A 17,004-nucleotide genomic window follows, 5' to 3' on the forward strand; every position below is an offset into this window, starting at 1 on the left:
AGCAAAGTAAAAAATAATGAAGAGGTGGCAATTATAACAATGAGATTTGACAGAATAGGTTTTCTGATCAAACCAAAATTACTATGAGCAACTTCCTGCTGGTAGATATAAATCAGAGTCACGTGATGAAATTTCCCTACCATGAATTATAAGAAGATTAATGAAATCTATCTTAAATCATCTGTGGTGGAAACAAGTAAAACATCCACAAGCAGGATACAAACTGATCCACGTATGGCTCTGTGTTATCTTACAACAAAATAAGCAAAATTGAAGCAGCAAAAAGAAGAGAGGCCAGAATGAAAAGCAACTGTTTTGATTGGGTTTCAGTTTCTAAAACGATACAATGGGGAACAAATGGAGAGACAACAGAGTTTTAAAGATCCAAATGGAAAACAGATTAACTTCAAAGAATGCATTCCTTTATTTATTTTCCTACATCCCAGTTTTAAGGCTCTTTGAGTCGTGAACTGATGGAAATTTTGGTAGAATCTTTTCTCCCCCAATCACAGCTTCTGTGATAAATCTATTCCTAAAAGTAGAAGATAAAGTGATCATGTTTGTGCTTTTAACTTCATCCATCCACAAACATAAATAGAAAGAACACAAAAAAATGCATATTTAAATACAGATATACTTCCTTTTTGAAATGGCACTACATAATTTATGACTTCCTATTAGAGGAAACTGAGACTGTGATCCATCAGTGTTTCCTGTGTTCCCCCAATAAAAGCAGATGTTCAGGTTCAGTTTGGAAAGAAAGAAGAGGGCCACAGACAAGCATCAAGGACTCTGAGAGTAGGTCATTTTTAACTTGTTTCCATGTAGTTTTCCAAACCTCTGGGATGAATTGTCTCAGTAGTTGTAAGATTTTGCTGTGAATTTCTGCTGTGTCATTGGATGAGCCATTTGTTTTACTGGAGACTGAGCTTTAGTTTCACTTACTGTGACTTGATAACAGGTCAGGCCAGCAGGGATAAAATGGCAAATTACTGTAACATGACACCAGAAGGCTCTTTCATACCGCCGTAATTAAAGTGCAAGGAATCACTGTATATGATATCCTGTATTTATGCATATAATCATGAACTGTACTACCTCTTAGCTTTGCCTGTAGATGCTGCTGGCGTTGTTAAAGCGTATTCTGGCCTTGAAATGAAAACTGTTTTCCAGTCTATGTTGTCTATTTTGGTATTTACATGCGTACACAAGAGTGATGGGTCTGCGGAGAACACAGAAGCAGATAAGATAGTGGTGGCTGAATTTAGATTCAACATAAAAAAAAGTGGATGTGGCCAAGGACACTAACTGGAAGTCACAGATATAAGCAAAAATATGCAGGCAGTGAGACGCCCACTGGGAGAGATAAATTACCAGGATTGTTGTCAGGTGTCTGAATGCCTTCCTGACAGACGGCACACAAAAAAATAACTTTAGAGAGAAAAATTCACACACGTAAAGAAAATAACAGCTGCACCCCCCCCCCCCCCCCCAAACACTGAAGGTCTGTGGAAGTCTTTTATATGACTATTTGAAGTTGGACAGTTATTGGTTGGAGTGCAGAAAAATATCTCGAAAATATGTTGAAAACTGTTTAAGCTCAAATAAAAAGGAAATTGAATGTTAAACCAAAGCAATGATGTTAAAAGTCAAATTTGGTCAGGTTATTGATTAGCGCAACACTCTAGGTGCTTTTTCCATATTTCACTTCTCAATCGCATTTGCTCTTTGCTTAGATGAAAGGAAAAATTGTCTTTTCTATGTCCTTTCAATGAAAGTACACAGCAAAAGTCCTGAGATTTCGATCATATTTTTCTAATTGTAATACTTTTTAAAGCATCTTGTACTCCTCTCTACCAGTCTTTTAGGATTTGATTCAGATTTTCACTTGTCCTGAATTAAAGAAGGTCCAAAAAAATGAAAGAAAAAAAAAAGTTATTTTTCAGGATATCTATCATCTATAGCACTTTGGTAATTATATTATTCTATTTTCCCCAAACTGTTATTTGTCATATATTTCTTATAAATGTAAGTTAGAAAAATGTGACTAATTAATTATGGAGATCAGGGAGAAAAATAGCATAACGATTTGTTCACACAATCCTGGATCAGTGCTGGTTGCATGTGCAAAGTCCAGCTTTAAAGGATGTTTATAAGAGGAACTACGAACCTAACAACAGATTTCCTGGCCATCGTCATATTGGAATCCTGATCTTTTGTTTTTCTTTTGTTTTTATTGTGGAACCACGACTTCTCTAACTGTATTAACTGGAACACTTTTTATTCAGGTTGACCCCATTCCCTGCTCCTATTTTTGATTTCCGAGGCAAATGAGGCATTATACTTCCATTATCCAGTGTTTCCGTGGCTGTTGGCTTGAATGGGTATGAATACTTTAAACAAAAACTGAGTAAAAAGTCAAGAGCAATAACACTCAGGACCACTTTGAAGGTTTACTTGTAACTCTGGCTATTCAGAAGCGAAATCTACAAAAACTAAGGAGTGACTCGAGTTTTTCATACCCCCACCATAGGTCCGCTGTTGATGGAAGGCGTTTGACCTGAATGAACAATAACATGTTATCTCTACTCATACTTCTGCTGTTTCCTTGTCATATCGCTGATGTTTCGACACAGAGCCTGGAGGAGCGGTGTAACCGGATCCTGAGGAACATGGAGGCCTCCCTGACGGCCCGGGATCGCGTGGGCATCCAGGACTTTGTGCTGCTGGACGCCTACACCAGTGAGAGTGCCTTTCTGGACAACCTGAGGAAACGCTTCCATGAGAACCTGATTTATGTGGGTGTTTCCTGTGCAGCTCGTTCCCTTTAGTCTAATGAAACCTCACAGCCCTCGGCCTTTAACCCCCGCTGTCCTAATGTGGCATTTTACCTTCTGCTGAATCTGTCACCTTGTGTTGCTGAGACTGCAGCTCTGCTTCTTTTAATTTGCAGAGCGAGCATAAAAAAGGTCACTACCACCCACTGGGTCACGATGACAAGTGATTAACTAAAGTTATTGCTGTTGGTAAAGGACAAAACTAAATATAATGCTGGAGGGGTATTTTGTAATGTCATGCAATCATTAAGAAAAAAAATGTTTTATTGTCGTTGAATGTGCAAGAGCTGCAGAGCACGAGCTCATGTCCTTGTCTCTGTTTGAAGACCTACATTGGGACGCTCTTGGTGTCGGTCAACCCGTACAAAGACTTAGACATCTACAGCAAGAAGCAAATGGATACCTATATGGGAGTTAACTTCTTTGAACTGCCACCTCACATGTAAGTCTTTATTTTTTCTACAGCTTTTTAAGCACGTTAGATTTGACAGATGTGTCTCTTCAGAAATTATTGGCTATAAATTGTTTTAAAGAGCATAAAGATGTTTGAAAAACTACGAACCAAATCGGCATGACATTACTTGTACATATTTATAGTTGTGGTTCAACGTTACATAAATTGTGCAGGCTTACTAAGAGGAAGGAAATCGATGTGCAAAATAAAGCAAAAGTATTCACATCCCTAGAACCGTTCCACATTTGATCAAATTTAAAGGGCCTATATCATGCAAAATCAACTTTGTTATATTTTGTTATATTGCTTTTCCTGCATCAAAATCATGGCCAAAGTGGCATTTTGCTTTATTCATGCATGTCTGAGTGATCCTCGTGAATTCAGCTCTATGAGCAGCAGCCACTCCCTGTCCAGGAAAACGAGTGGCCATGACCGGATCTGCGTTGAGCGATCATTTCCCGCCCCCTCCAGGAATAACCTACCTTGACCACTTTCCCACTTTCTCAGATCAGCGAGTGGATATGTGAGGTCGAGCGTGATCGAGTTTTTATTTTTCTATTATTATTATTATGGTTATTTATTAACTCATAATATTATTTTTGGGGGATTTTTGTGGCTCTGGTGGCCCTTTTATTGGAAGTAGGCTGACAGGAAGGAGGGCTGAGAGGGGGATGACATGCGGTAAAGGACCGTGGGCCAGAGTCGAACCTGTGTATTAGCCACATCGAGGACTAAGGCCTCCGTACATGGGCTGCATGCACCACCCCTGTGCCACCAACGCACCCATTTCGGCTTAAAGTTAAGACGACGTGGCTCTTTTAGCACCTAGTCTGCACAGTGACAGCAACTGCTCTTTTTTTGGCTATAGATAATGTCTAAGTTGTGATGATGTGTTTTTTTCGGCTGCGAGAGAGCTCAGAAGAGAAGTGGTGTTACCATGCTGCAGCGACAGTAGGGCAATGTCAGGAAAAGGGGCGGCACCCACACGTGGCAAGGTGGCGTTGCAGTGAAGACAAGGGTCTTTCTTCTTCAGTGGAAAAATAGCTCCAACAAACAACTAATATTTCATAATAAATGAATACCCCATAGAGCCAAAGTCAATATTTGATCATATATGCCTATAGTTGACTTTTGAGGGCTTAAGAAATCATGATATAGAACCTTTAAGTTTGTTGCGTTGATATTTTATGTGACATACCAACTCAAAGAAGTACATGAAGTGGAAAGAAAAGGTTACACTGTTTAAAATTTCTTTCAAATGGAAATCCTAAAATAAAATTATGGCCTCAACTTGTACTTAGCTCCCCTGAATTAAAAAACTTGTAATCACTTTTTGCTGCACTTCTCACGGAAAAGCTTTTTGGGGGTATGTTTCTACCAGTTTTGCATATCTAGAGTTTTAAATTACTGCCCGTTCCTTTTTAAGCTTGTTGTCCTTTTTGGAAGGTGAACATCTACCTCAGTCTGATTAAGACTGAATCAAAATGCAGTAAATAGTTGGAAATTCTGGAATCTGATAAAATGCAGCATAGATATGCAGAATTTTTTTTTTTACCTATAGTCTGCCCATTTTCAGAAGTGGTCAACTCCCCATTGATTGCAGATGCAGTAAAGCAATTGAAAACTTGTTCAAGCCAGATTTGATAGTTATATTTTCTATCTGGTGCTTTTACCCCCCTCTTTCTATTGACAACCTGGGCAACAGCTCATATGGCCCATGTGAAAAGCCGCCCCTGTTTACAGTTCACAAAAGATTTGACTATTTTTATGTCCCTGCCTGTTTAAATAGTGAGGGTGTAACTTCAGATTTGTGGATAAAAAAATAGGATTGGGTTTGAGCACTTCTATATTCAGGCTAAAAAATGGATTTAAGATGTATTTTATTGTCTCAATTATCTCTGGACCAGAGGGAAGCTGATACAACAATCCCAACAAACAGTCCACAAAACAAAACTTTCAATAAATAGCCTCAAAGAAAACACAAGTTGGCTTATGATAATTTATAAAACAGTCGTCAGAACATATTGTATCTGTTGTGAAAATTATGTGCTTAGGTGCCAAATATCCAGATAAAATAGAAGGTGTGAAATAAAGACCTAAATCAGCATATTGGCAATACTATCAAATAATATAAAATAAGGTAGAACATTTCTGAGCTGATAAATTCATTTATCAGAGGTAAACAGGATTTTCCTTGCATCACCTTACACTGTTACCATATTCTTAGCTACGCCCTGGCAGACAACGTGTTCCGCACCATGCTGTCAGAGTTCAACAACCACTTCATCCTGATCTCAGGAGAGAGCGGGGCTGGAAAGACCGAGGCCTCCAAAAAAATCCTCCAGTTCTATGCCGTCAGCTGTCCGAGCACCAGACTCCTGAACAACGTCCGGGACAGGCTGCTTCTTTCCAACCCAGTGCTTGAAGTCAGTCTTACTCTTAGGTTTTTTTTTCTCTGCTTTAGATGAACATATTATTTAAAATCAAAGATGATTTCTCCTTTTTTGTTGTAGGCTTTCGGAAACGCCAAAACTTTGAAAAATGACAACTCAAGCCGCTTTGGGAAATACATGGACATCGAGTTCGACCATCGGGTAGACTACAATACTAAAATACCCAAATTAAGAAAGACAGGAGACCAATAAGATAGAAATGTTGACAGATTAGGCACAAATTTTAGTTCAGACACTACCTTTTTTCCTCAGGGTGGAGCTGTAGGTGGTCACATCCTTAGTTACCTGCTGGAGAAATCCCGCGTGGTGCACCAGAACCATGGCGAGAGAAACTTCCACATCTTCTACCAGCTGGTGGAAGGAGGAGAGGAGGAGCTGCTCCGCTGGCTCGGCCTGGAGAGAAACTGCAAGAACTACCGTTATCTCGTGCAGGCAAGAGGGAGCTAAGCCATCGTTTACTTATGATACAAAACCATTTTCACTCAGAAGTTCATATGTCATGTTTTTTTTTTTAGGGGGATTGTGCCAAAGTTAGCTCAATCAATGACAAAAGTGATTGGAGGACAGTGCGTAAAGCCCTGTCGGTCATAGACTTTAGCGAGAGTGACACCGAGGTGAGCTGGCACAGTTAATTATGTTTAAATATGCAGAATGGTTTCTTTTACTGACTGCCTCTGTCTTGTGTCAAATGCAGCATTTATTTGGAATTATTGCCAGTGTGCTCCATTTGGGGAATCTAAAGTTTGAAGCCGACGCCCGAGGTTATGCCACTGTCAAAAACAACCAGGAGATGCAATGGGTGTCAAAAGTAAACCTTTTGTGTGTGTTACAGCAACTTTTTTTCATGTGTACCTTGAATATCTTTAATGCTCAGTGTGTATTGTTGTCGTATCTTTGCTGCAGTTATTGGGTATTCCTGGTCAGGTGCTACAGCAGGGCTTAACCCACAGAAAGATAGAAGCCAAAACAGAAGAGGTGACCCCCGATAGATTTGACTGGATTTGATGAATTGCTGATCTTTAGCTGCGGTCAAACATTCACATTGTTTTGCTGTTAAAGGTGTTCAGCCCCTTCTCTGTGGAGCATGCAGTATATGCCAGGGATGCTCTCGCCAAAGCCATCTATGGCCGAACCTTCAACTGGCTGGTCAACAAGATCAACGAATCACTGGCTAATCAGGTCAGCTTTATTTTGATATGCTTTACCGACTATATCATGCTGGTTAAAGCAAGGAAACCCGAATGTGACACGTGGTGAGTTGAAACATATTATTCCAGCAAGCTACTGTACCTTGCAATGTAAATAGACAAATAAATACTCACTCAACTTTTTCACGTTTTGTCATGTTACATCCGCAGTCTTTATTGTGTTTTGTAGGAAATAAACTACTGTAAAGTACTGCACAGTGTCCCTGCTGAGGGAAATCATTCCCAAATGCATGTTGCTGCCGATGTTGTAGTGTTCGACTTTTGCCAAAATGTAGCGTTGTGTTTACATATCAAAGTTTCATCTTACTGATCATTCATCAAGGATTTGTAAAACTCTTGACTTTTTGGTGTCACGTTCACGCATCATCCTTACCTGAACTGGATTTTGACAACTCCTCCGGAGTTACCATGGGTCCCTTGGTTGCTTTTTTGATTAATGCTCTCATTTTCCAATCTGTTACTGTAGTTGGGCCGCCATGTCTTGGTAGGTTTGAAGTGAGTCTTTATTTCGCCCTTTGATGAATTGAACAGTTTGTTGCTTATGTTCAAAGCTTGGTATATCATTTCCTGTCCTCGCTCTGTTTTGAACTTTATCTCTGGTCTGTATGCTCTGTTCTTTGGTCTTCATGATGCTGATTGTTCACTAATGCACATTTCTGTGTGCAATTTAATGCAACTTTACAAAAAAAAAACCCTCAGTAACATACATTGAATTTGACAAGTGGCTGCTGCGTTACAAAATGTGAAACTCTTGAATGGGTATGAACACTCTTGCTCTGATCTTGAATTCCTCAATATATGCCTACGCTTCTACCACAAATATATATCTGTATATACCACATGCATATCTGTATGTGTGTGTGTGCATGTGCTACATGCAGGATTCCTCCAGGAAGACGGTAATCGGTCTGCTGGACATCTATGGGTTTGAAGTTTTCAGTGTGAACAGGTATGATCATGCACATTTGACTCTTTAGGCAAAACGGTCCAAGAATACGTTTGTTTTTTTTTTTTTTTCCCATTTCAGCTTTGAACAGTTCTGCATCAACTACTGCAACGAGAAGCTGCAGCAGCTTTTCATCCAGCTGACGCTCAAATCTGAACAGGAGGAGTACGAACTGGAAGGGATTGAAGTAATGATAATACGGTTATTCAGTTTGCATAAGTAAAAGATGGAATTAAGTAAGCAACCTAAAATACAAGAAGATATAAGCAACTGTAACTGCTCACATGTTTTTTTTGTGCAAAGTGGGAACCGGTGCCATATTTTAACAACAAGATAATCTGTGACCTTGTGGAGGAGAAATTCAGAGGAATCATCTCATTGTTGGTGGGTATTTAAACAAGTTATGCCATTGGCTATATAAAAGACATACACCTCTGGACAACTGATTTTCATCCTGGTAGGATGAGGAATGTTTGCGTCCTGGGGAGGCCACCGACCTCACCTTTCTGGAGAAGATGGAGGAGAAAATTGGTGGTCATCCTCACTTTGTCACGTAAGCTTTTAGCGCTTTGAGTTTGGAAAACCCACATTTCTACAGTTACACTGCAATCACCTCAAAAGTTATTATAATTTCAAATAATGTTCCTTCTCACTTAGCCACAAACTTGGGGACAAAAACACAAGAAAAACCCTGGAAAGAGGAGATTTCCGTCTCCTTCACTATGCGGGGGAGGTTACATATTGTGTTGTTGGTAAGAAACAAAACATTAACGCTCTTTTTATGCGCTTTGAATAATTTATGCATGTAGGCTATGTAATGAATGCAAAAATATGAATAATTTCAATACTTTTGCATCCCACAATTTTGAAAATTTAGTTGCACCTGTAAGGGCTTAATGTTCACCAGTGTTTGTTTCATTGCTTTTATACCAGAAGCATTTTTAGTGAGACAACAAATAGGGTGTTTATATTTATGGATAAAAAAGTATATGCTATATATTTTTTCTCTTTATATTTTTCTTTATTTCAGGATTCTTGGACAAAAACAATGATCTGTTGTATCGAAGTGGAAAAGAGGTGATTTTATTCTGGGTCTCCTCAATCAGCAAAGCATTGATTCTGTGTTCAGAAATAGGTTTTATTAACACTAAACAGTGTTTAACAGTAATATTTCTCAGTGCTGTTTTATACAAATACATTTAACTTAAATTAAGGCTTTGCATAAATATGTCAAGATGTAATTTATAGTCACCCACATCGAAGATGAATTTCACAGCAGCATTCTTTTTTTCCCACCAGCAGAATTTTAAACTATTCTTGTTCTGAAGAAATAATACAGAAAAATAGGGAAAACCTTAGTTTTGGTAAAAATCTTTCATTTGTTTTTGATCATGCTGTGGTTTGAGTTGTTTTAGAAAAAGCCAAACATCTAAAAGTTTGAAAATGTATTTTTTCTTTTTAAAATTCCCCCATCAAATTGCACCCAAACAATCTACCTGCTTTACAATGGATTTACTTAAAATAATTACCCTTTAAAAAAAATGTAATAGAGATAACATTAAGGAATTGGCTTTCTTTCATTAAGCCAACTTTTGAACCCTAACCTCGACCACTTTCACTCAATCAAGGACCAGCAACTATAGCCTGCTCCAAAACCTTAATGTCCATTATCCACTTCACATTTCGTTTCATCCCATTTGTGTGATAAGTGGAGGCTGTGCTGAAAAACCTTGAGACCACCCGTCCAACCTGTTTGGTCCAGAATCCCCATGATGTGCTGTAGTTTTGCCTGAGTTCTATACTTTATTTTTCCGTACCAAAATCACACCCTCTTTCACTTTTTTGTCCAGAAACTTTAAAAGAAAATAGTTCCAAAAAGTTGTTTGCAAATTCTTTGCTTTGCTTTATGGTGGGGAAGATATGGCATATGTGTGCTTCCAAATATCTCTTTTGCAAATATGTATTTTCTTTTTATATCTAGCAGCCCTAATCCATTAATTCTTGGATTTTTCTCGGGCTTTAGTTTACTCCTAGCATAGTCTGTTCATAAATATATTCCTCCTGACCCTGGCAAAGTCATCATGCTTCCTTCTTATGTTTTTGTTGTCCTTTCTGTTGGTTAGCACAACGATTGCTACTAAACCCCCATGAAGGCTAATAAATATGTCAATCACTTTGACAAACAAAAATCTAAGTCCCCAGCTACTGAGATACATTTTACACCCAATAATAAACATTTACTGTAATTTATTTTGGCTTTTTTATTTATTTTCAGAAACAAACAATAAAAGCAAATTTGTGCAAAAAGCAAAGATTGTTGCTTATTTTCCCCAGGAAATTGTTATATTTTGCCAAAAGAAACCCCAATTATCTCTAAATCACAGAAATCACAAAGGTGATCAGCATCTCTACTGCTTTTCTAACCAACAATTGCATTTCTTCTGCTCTCCATAAGGTCATGCAGCACTCCAAAAATGGCATCATCAAACACTGCTTTCCCTCCTCAGAACCCGACACCAAAAAGAGACCCGAAACTGTGAGATGTTCAGATGATGCTTAATGTTCCTCTGGTTTTAATCTTGCAGTGGTTCGAACGCTTTATTTTGTCTTCAGGTGGTGACCCAGTTTAAGAACAGCCTGGTGGGTCTGACGGAGATCCTGATGTCCAAGGAGCCGTGGTACGTGCGCTGCATCAAACCCAACGAAGCCAAGCAACCAGGTGAGAGCTTATGTCTGTAAAAATGCCTGAACGGAAAGATCCGATCAATTCCTGAAAAAAAAAGCACATTCAGCTGACAGTAAGCAATCCATGTTGAGGCAGATAACTGAGCAGAAATCTTGCTCTTGTGGTGTGTTTTGCAGCAAGATTTGACGATGTGCTGGTGAGACATCAGGTTAAATACCTGGGGCTCATGGAGCACCTGAGGGTCAGGCGGGCTGGCTTTGCGTACCGACGTAAATATGAGATCTTTCTCCAAAGGTAACAGAACATCTTCATCCTCATTATATGATCTTCTTTCATAAGGTTGGTCGCTAAACCTACAAATGCTCCTCTTCTGCGCTCAGGTATAAAGCTCTGTGTCCAGACACCTGGCCCAACTGGAAAGGCACCCCAGCAGAAGGGGTTCGTTGCCTTATTAAGCACCTGGGCTACAAAACTGATGAGTATAAGTTCGGCAGGTTGGTGGATGTTAAGCTTGGGTTGTCAAGATCCCTCACAATCCATAAATCCCTGGAGCAAAAAGGATCTTTCAATGATTTATCTAAATGTTTGTTTTCCCACGTTAAGGACGAAGATTTTCATTCGCCATCCCAGAACTCTGTTTGCAACAGAGGATGCCTTTCAGGTCTGCAAGCATCAGCTAGGTAAGAAACAGCTTAGTTTCAACTCCTACCATGCTCGATTAAATTCAGAAAGAAAATGTCACAAATTTATATTTAGTAGTACAATATTTTACTATTAGTACATTTAATTCAATGGAGGGGGGCATGATGATGAATAATTGTTATACATCTTTATCAAGGGTGCTAATAAGTGTCACAGTGTTTCTATATCAAAAACCAAGAATGTGAAAATATTATCCATCATTGTAGCAACGAGGATCCAAGCAAAATACAAAGGCTGGAGGGTGAAGGAAGGCTACTTGAAACAGAAAGAGGCTGGTGAGTGACTGAAGAGATGCTAAGGGAGTAAGATAAGAAGTAGTTTTTAACGTCAGAGATTTTAGAAAGGCAATCGAGAGCACAACGTCTTTCTAGTTGTTCGTTTTGAAGCGGTTCATGCCATACTGACTTGTCCAAACAGCCACTAAGATTGAGAATTGCTGGAGGGGTTTGCTGGCGAGGAAGGAGCGTGAGAGGAGAGCTTGGGCAGTCAAGGTCATCAAGAGGTACGTCACAACAATCATAAGATTCAGACGGTGTCTGTGAGAGAACGGTGAAGCAGTTTAATAAGATGCTGTGTTGCAAGCTGACCTGTTGCTTGATTTCCGATAGGTTCATTAAAGGTTTCATGACCAGAAATCAGCCCGCCTGCGTTGACAACAGTGAGTACCTGGCCTATGTGAGGCAGAACTACCTCACCCGGCTGAAGGAAAACCTTCCCAAAACGGTCCTGGAGACGGACTCTTGGCTCACCCCACCACCCATATTAAAGGAGGTGAGCCATCACCACAGTATATTTAGAAATTATTACATGTTTCTAAGGTGCTACAAATGGTGATATTTCTGTATTTTGTAGGCCTCACAGCTGTTGCAGAACATCTACACTCGCTATTTGGTGAGGCAGTACGTCAGAGAAATTGCCCCCGAAAGGAAATCGCAGGTAGGATCCTCTCTCTTCATGCCAACACATGCTGTACATTTTATGAGAACATAAACAATCTATTTAACAAAGTGACTCTAACACACTTTTATCTGGCTGCAGCAATATCAAAAGGTTTGTTCCATTTTACCACTTTAATGAACACGTATTTTAAACAAATGTGTCATTTTACTAATTATGATTTAATATAAATTTGACATCTGTGCATAGAGGAAAGGTTTGATAATTAAACAAAAGGCAAAGGATTTCTGCAATAAAGTGGATAAACTATAGAGAAAAGTAGTTAACTTTTAAAATAACCCTTAAAATAGCTTAGGGAAAGTGCGAAACTTAAAGTGTCGGACTAAAACCTCTGGATTTGTAGTGCTTGGAAACACAAAAGCCGCAAAAGTACAACATAGAGTCCCATTCATAGCATCTGTAATCATCTCAATATTGTTTTTGCAGCTATTCTTTTTCTATCTTAAAACTGAATTTAATTAACAAAAGTCATCAGGTGACATTGTCTACACATTTCTCCTTTTCCAGCTGCTCCTAAAAGCCCAAACGAGCTCCATGTTCAAAGGAAAAAAAGAAAACTACCCATTCAGTGTATGCAGACCATTCGTGGACACACGGATTGGTAGGATTGTTTTTATAGCTATTTTTAATAATGTGGAGGATAACATTACATGCAATGACTTGCAAAAGTATTTATTTTTGAGCTTTTTTTTCACATTTAAATGAAAATAAAGCAATACTGTTCACCACCCTAAACACAGCGTCTTCAGAGCGAAAGACGGCGGTGGTGGAATCATGCTGTGGGGATACTTTTCTTATGCTGGGAAGAGACAGCTGGACACAAATTCATTCATCAATTTCTATTTTTTATTGAAAATCTGAAAACCATTTTCCTGTCTTTTCATTTTACAACCATGCACTGCTAAACAATTTACACGATGGTTTGTGGTTATAACCTGAAAAAAATGTGAAAACGCTCACAGTGAATTAATATTTCTGCACAGCACTACATTTTTGTTGGAAAAGACATGGTGAACATTACTGTGACTTTAATAAACTGTGGGGTTGTGTTTTTATCCAATTACGTTTTACTTGTTTAAAAAAATGCAAGAATAAAAAAGGTTGAAACTTTATGTTTAATTTGTTGATCAATTTGTCTCGTTTTAAATCTCCCATCAAGCTCTAGAAGACATAAACTTGAAGGTCCTTCAGACCGTTCAGCAGGAACACATCAAGGTAAATCAAAACCAGAGTTTACGCTGCCTCTTTTTATTTTTACTGATTTTTTTCTGAAGCGTTTGTGCTTTGCCCCACAGTACAGCGTGCCAGTGGTGAAGTACGACAGGAATGGGTTCAGGCCTCGTCTCCGGCAGCTCATCTTCACCCAGGAAGCCGCATATCTGGTTGAGGAGACAAAGATCAAGCAGCGGATTGATTATGCCTCTCTGAAAGGTACCAAGAGATATTGACCGTTTTGTATAGCTACATTTTAACATACTCCTCCACTCCTGTCAAAAATATATTAATGCAAAGACAACCTTCAATTTTCGTAACTTCATTTTGCTTGGGAAAGAAATGCTGCATTAAGAATTAATTAATACTTTATTTTACAAACCACTTAATGACTCCTCTTTGATGGCTACTTTGTACAACTCAATTTAGCCAATAAGACATCACTTTTCATTCAACATTTTACATAGTTTGATCGATAAGTGAAAAAAAACTTTCTAGATAAGTAAGTGATTGATGCTAATTAAAAGTTCCAATACGTTTTGACCAATATGTAAAGTTTAAATCAATAAAATGCTTTAGTTACATATATAATATTGGAACTTTTTGATAGCAATTAGATTTTTGTCATTGTTGTTTTAAAATAATATTTTACTAACTTGGGATTTTCTTTTGCCCAGTGAATAAATGTACTCATTAAAGGTTGGATTTTTGTAAATTTAATTCTATGAAGTTAGGCAAGTAAAATAAAAGATGGATTTATTTGGAGGATACTTGCAGATCTTCTTATGTGTTTGAATAAGAGTGCACAATGCCTTTTCCATCTGGTTTTTGAAGATAATCGTTTTTCTAGGTGTTTCTGTGAGCAACCTGAGTGACAACTTCCTCATCCTCCATGTTATATGTGATGACATCAAACAAAAGGTAGATCCGTATCAGTCCTTTTTTTTTCTTTGCATTGAAAGATAACTTTGACGCATTAGGTCATTGGATAATTGCTGTAATACAAACAAGAATGCTAAAAGTACCACTACGCTGCCATTTTTGCAATCAATGCTGAGAGTGCACACTGAAAGTCTAACGAAATTGCTTTCAAAGTTATTTTCAAAAATCGCGAAACATTGGTCCCAAACAGAAGTCTGTTCCAACAGGAAGTTAATGAAGTCGTATTAAATCTACTGACCTTAGATGTAAATCTAAGGTCAGTGGGTGTCAATGTTGGTGTTGGGGTTAGCAATCAGGGGAGGGGATAGACCGCATGTATTACATTTCTGCTAAATTTCGGTGTGAACGTCCAGCATTGATTGTAAAGTCGGTGACGCCATGCGACTGCAGGAGGGTGCCTTTCAACAGTTTTGCTGTTCCAGGGAGATCTGGTGCTGCAGTGCGACTACCTCTTTGAGGCCTTGACCAAGCTGAGTGTCATTGCCGACAAGCAGAGCTGCATCAAAGTGGTCCAGGGGAGGTAGAGAATTTGCATCATATGCAGCGTTTTTTCAATAAATCTGCTAGAGAATCCAAATTTAGTGTGGAAATGTTTCCCTTTTCTGTTCAGTGTGAGATTTGACATTCAGCCCGGCAGAGAGGGGTTTGTTGACTTCAAAAGCGGTCAGGAGTCCATGGTCTACAGAGCAAAGAACGGCCATCTGATGGTGGTGAGCGTGGAGTTCCTCTAACAATATTTAATAACCAAACACATGAGCAGCTCATACAGATATTTGTGTTTTTGCTGTTGTTGTTGTTTTTAGGAATCGACAAGAATGAAATCCAGATGAAGATAAAGCCTAACTGGGATGATGGTGCTCCTAGAAACCTCAGTGATGTACCTCTGAAATAAACAGCCATGTTTGCACTGTAATAACAGCTTAACAGGAGCTTTACAGACGACGGTGTTATGTTTTGCATGTTTATGGCATTATTCTACTGTAATCCAATGTTGTTCATCAAATAATGCCAATATTGTAACAGTAGAAACAGCAGCTCATAGATGAGCCTGATCAACAAAGTAGATTCAAACAAGACAAACTATATAAGCTAATTAAAACCTATTTTTTATTTGATTTTGGTGAAAATGGCAATAAAAGACATGTGTATGAAAAACAGGGCTGCACAGGGGTGTAGTTGGTCATTTTGTCTTGCAACAAAAAGATTCTGAGTTTAAATCCCAGCCTGGGATCTTTCTGCATGGGATGTTCTCCCTGTGCATGTGTGGGTTCTCACCAGGTACTCCAGCTTCCTCCCACAGTCCAAAAACATGACAATTAGAATTGTCCCGAGGAACTCTATGTAATTTTAGAATAAGTATCTTTAAAAAGCGATCTCAGTGCAAATACATAATAAGTAATAATAAGTAATTGTCTGTTTACATCTTGTGTGCTGTGATGTTCCCCATGTAGCAGCTCCCCCTGCTGAGTATTTGCCGACTATGCATGAGGTCATCATGGAAAAACAAATCTTTGAGTGTCTTTGCTTGGTCCGTTTTAAGCCGAACGCATAATGATGTTCTGTGTGGTTAAACCCTGAGGTTATCTTACCCACTAGTCCACCTCTAACCCTTTCCCTTTGCAACAACTGTAATCTCAGGCTGAACTGTCCTACTCAGAAATGGGTCACTCCTTTAAGAAGCTGATACACAATCAGTTCTCTCTGATTCCCACTACACAAACATACCCACTGTTTACATGTGTTGTGTCATGTAAACAGTCATCAGACCTGCAACAGATGTCAGAATATATAAATTTTCTACATGTTAAATGAGAACAGAATGAAGTAAAAATACTTCACTACTGTACTTAAGTATATTTTGGAGTACTTTATACTTTTCTCGAGTATAACATTTTTTGATAACTTTTACTTTTATTTTACTATATTTCTGAACTTTATTACATACTTTTACTCCAATATATTTTCAATGTTTGGTTTAGTTACTCGTTACAAAAAAAGAGAGAGAGACTCACGCACGCAAGTGTTTTGACCCCACCTACTGATTGACTGCGACAAAGTCGGGACTTGGCTGGGCTTGTTCATCACCACCAACAGGATAAGAAGCTGGTTCAGTGGTAAAGCAGGTTAAATTAACCTTGTGGTATAGGTAAAGCATCTAATAGCAGAGAGTCCTAATTTTCTGAACTAAATGATACCTGCAGGTGTATCTATTAGCAGGTTTACCACTTCCTGTAGGTTAACTAAGCCTGGTTTATCACTTAACTATGTTCATAGTATACACCCCCTGGTCTAAATTTTGCCTGCACTTGGTTGTGTACAATTTTAAAGTGGATACCACTGACCTTACTTGAAGAAGGGAAACTGAAAGCTTACAAAAAGGTTGTATTTTCAGTCTAAACTTGGTCTAAATTTCTCCTGCACTTGGTTGTTTATATTATTTCAAGTGAATTTGGCTTTCAAAGTTTACCAAAATCTAAAAAATGTTATTCAAGCTGCATTTGCTTTGTTTTACGTTTTACTTATACTTTTTATTACATTACTTGAGTACATCTCTTTTTACAGTAATTTTCATACTTAAGTACAAGACACTTCAGATACTTTAAGACT

The 17,004-nt window shown here is 38.5% G+C and overlaps 1 protein-coding gene across 1 annotated transcript; it reads left to right on the forward strand.

Annotated features, from left to right (window-relative positions):
* Positions 1–771: 771 nt before the first annotated feature.
* On the forward strand, positions 772–15,671 carry myo1hb (myosin IHb). The gene is made up of 32 exons (XM_012849357.3): positions 772–798; positions 2,637–2,798; positions 3,164–3,279; positions 5,519–5,717; positions 5,805–5,885; positions 5,997–6,176; positions 6,260–6,358; positions 6,439–6,552; positions 6,648–6,719; positions 6,804–6,923; positions 7,834–7,901; positions 7,980–8,085; positions 8,202–8,282; positions 8,360–8,451; positions 8,556–8,650; positions 8,929–8,975; positions 10,354–10,434; positions 10,512–10,617; positions 10,761–10,878; positions 10,965–11,078; positions 11,188–11,264; positions 11,493–11,561; positions 11,704–11,788; positions 11,895–12,057; positions 12,139–12,222; positions 12,751–12,844; positions 13,403–13,458; positions 13,539–13,674; positions 14,306–14,376; positions 14,820–14,917; positions 15,008–15,107; positions 15,201–15,671. The coding sequence occupies exons 2-32, from the start codon at positions 2,673–2,675 to the stop codon at positions 15,225–15,227; spliced, it is 3,075 nt and encodes a 1,024-aa protein (XP_012704811.2). The 5' UTR covers positions 772–798; positions 2,637–2,672; the 3' UTR covers positions 15,228–15,671.
* The last annotated feature ends 1,333 nt before the right edge of the window (positions 15,672–17,004 follow it).

The sequence above is a fragment of the Fundulus heteroclitus genome, unplaced genomic scaffold, assembly GCF_011125445.2.
Source record: "Fundulus heteroclitus isolate FHET01 unplaced genomic scaffold, MU-UCD_Fhet_4.1 scaffold_697, whole genome shotgun sequence".
NCBI classification, from domain to species: domain Eukaryota; kingdom Metazoa; phylum Chordata; class Actinopteri; order Cyprinodontiformes; family Fundulidae; genus Fundulus; species Fundulus heteroclitus.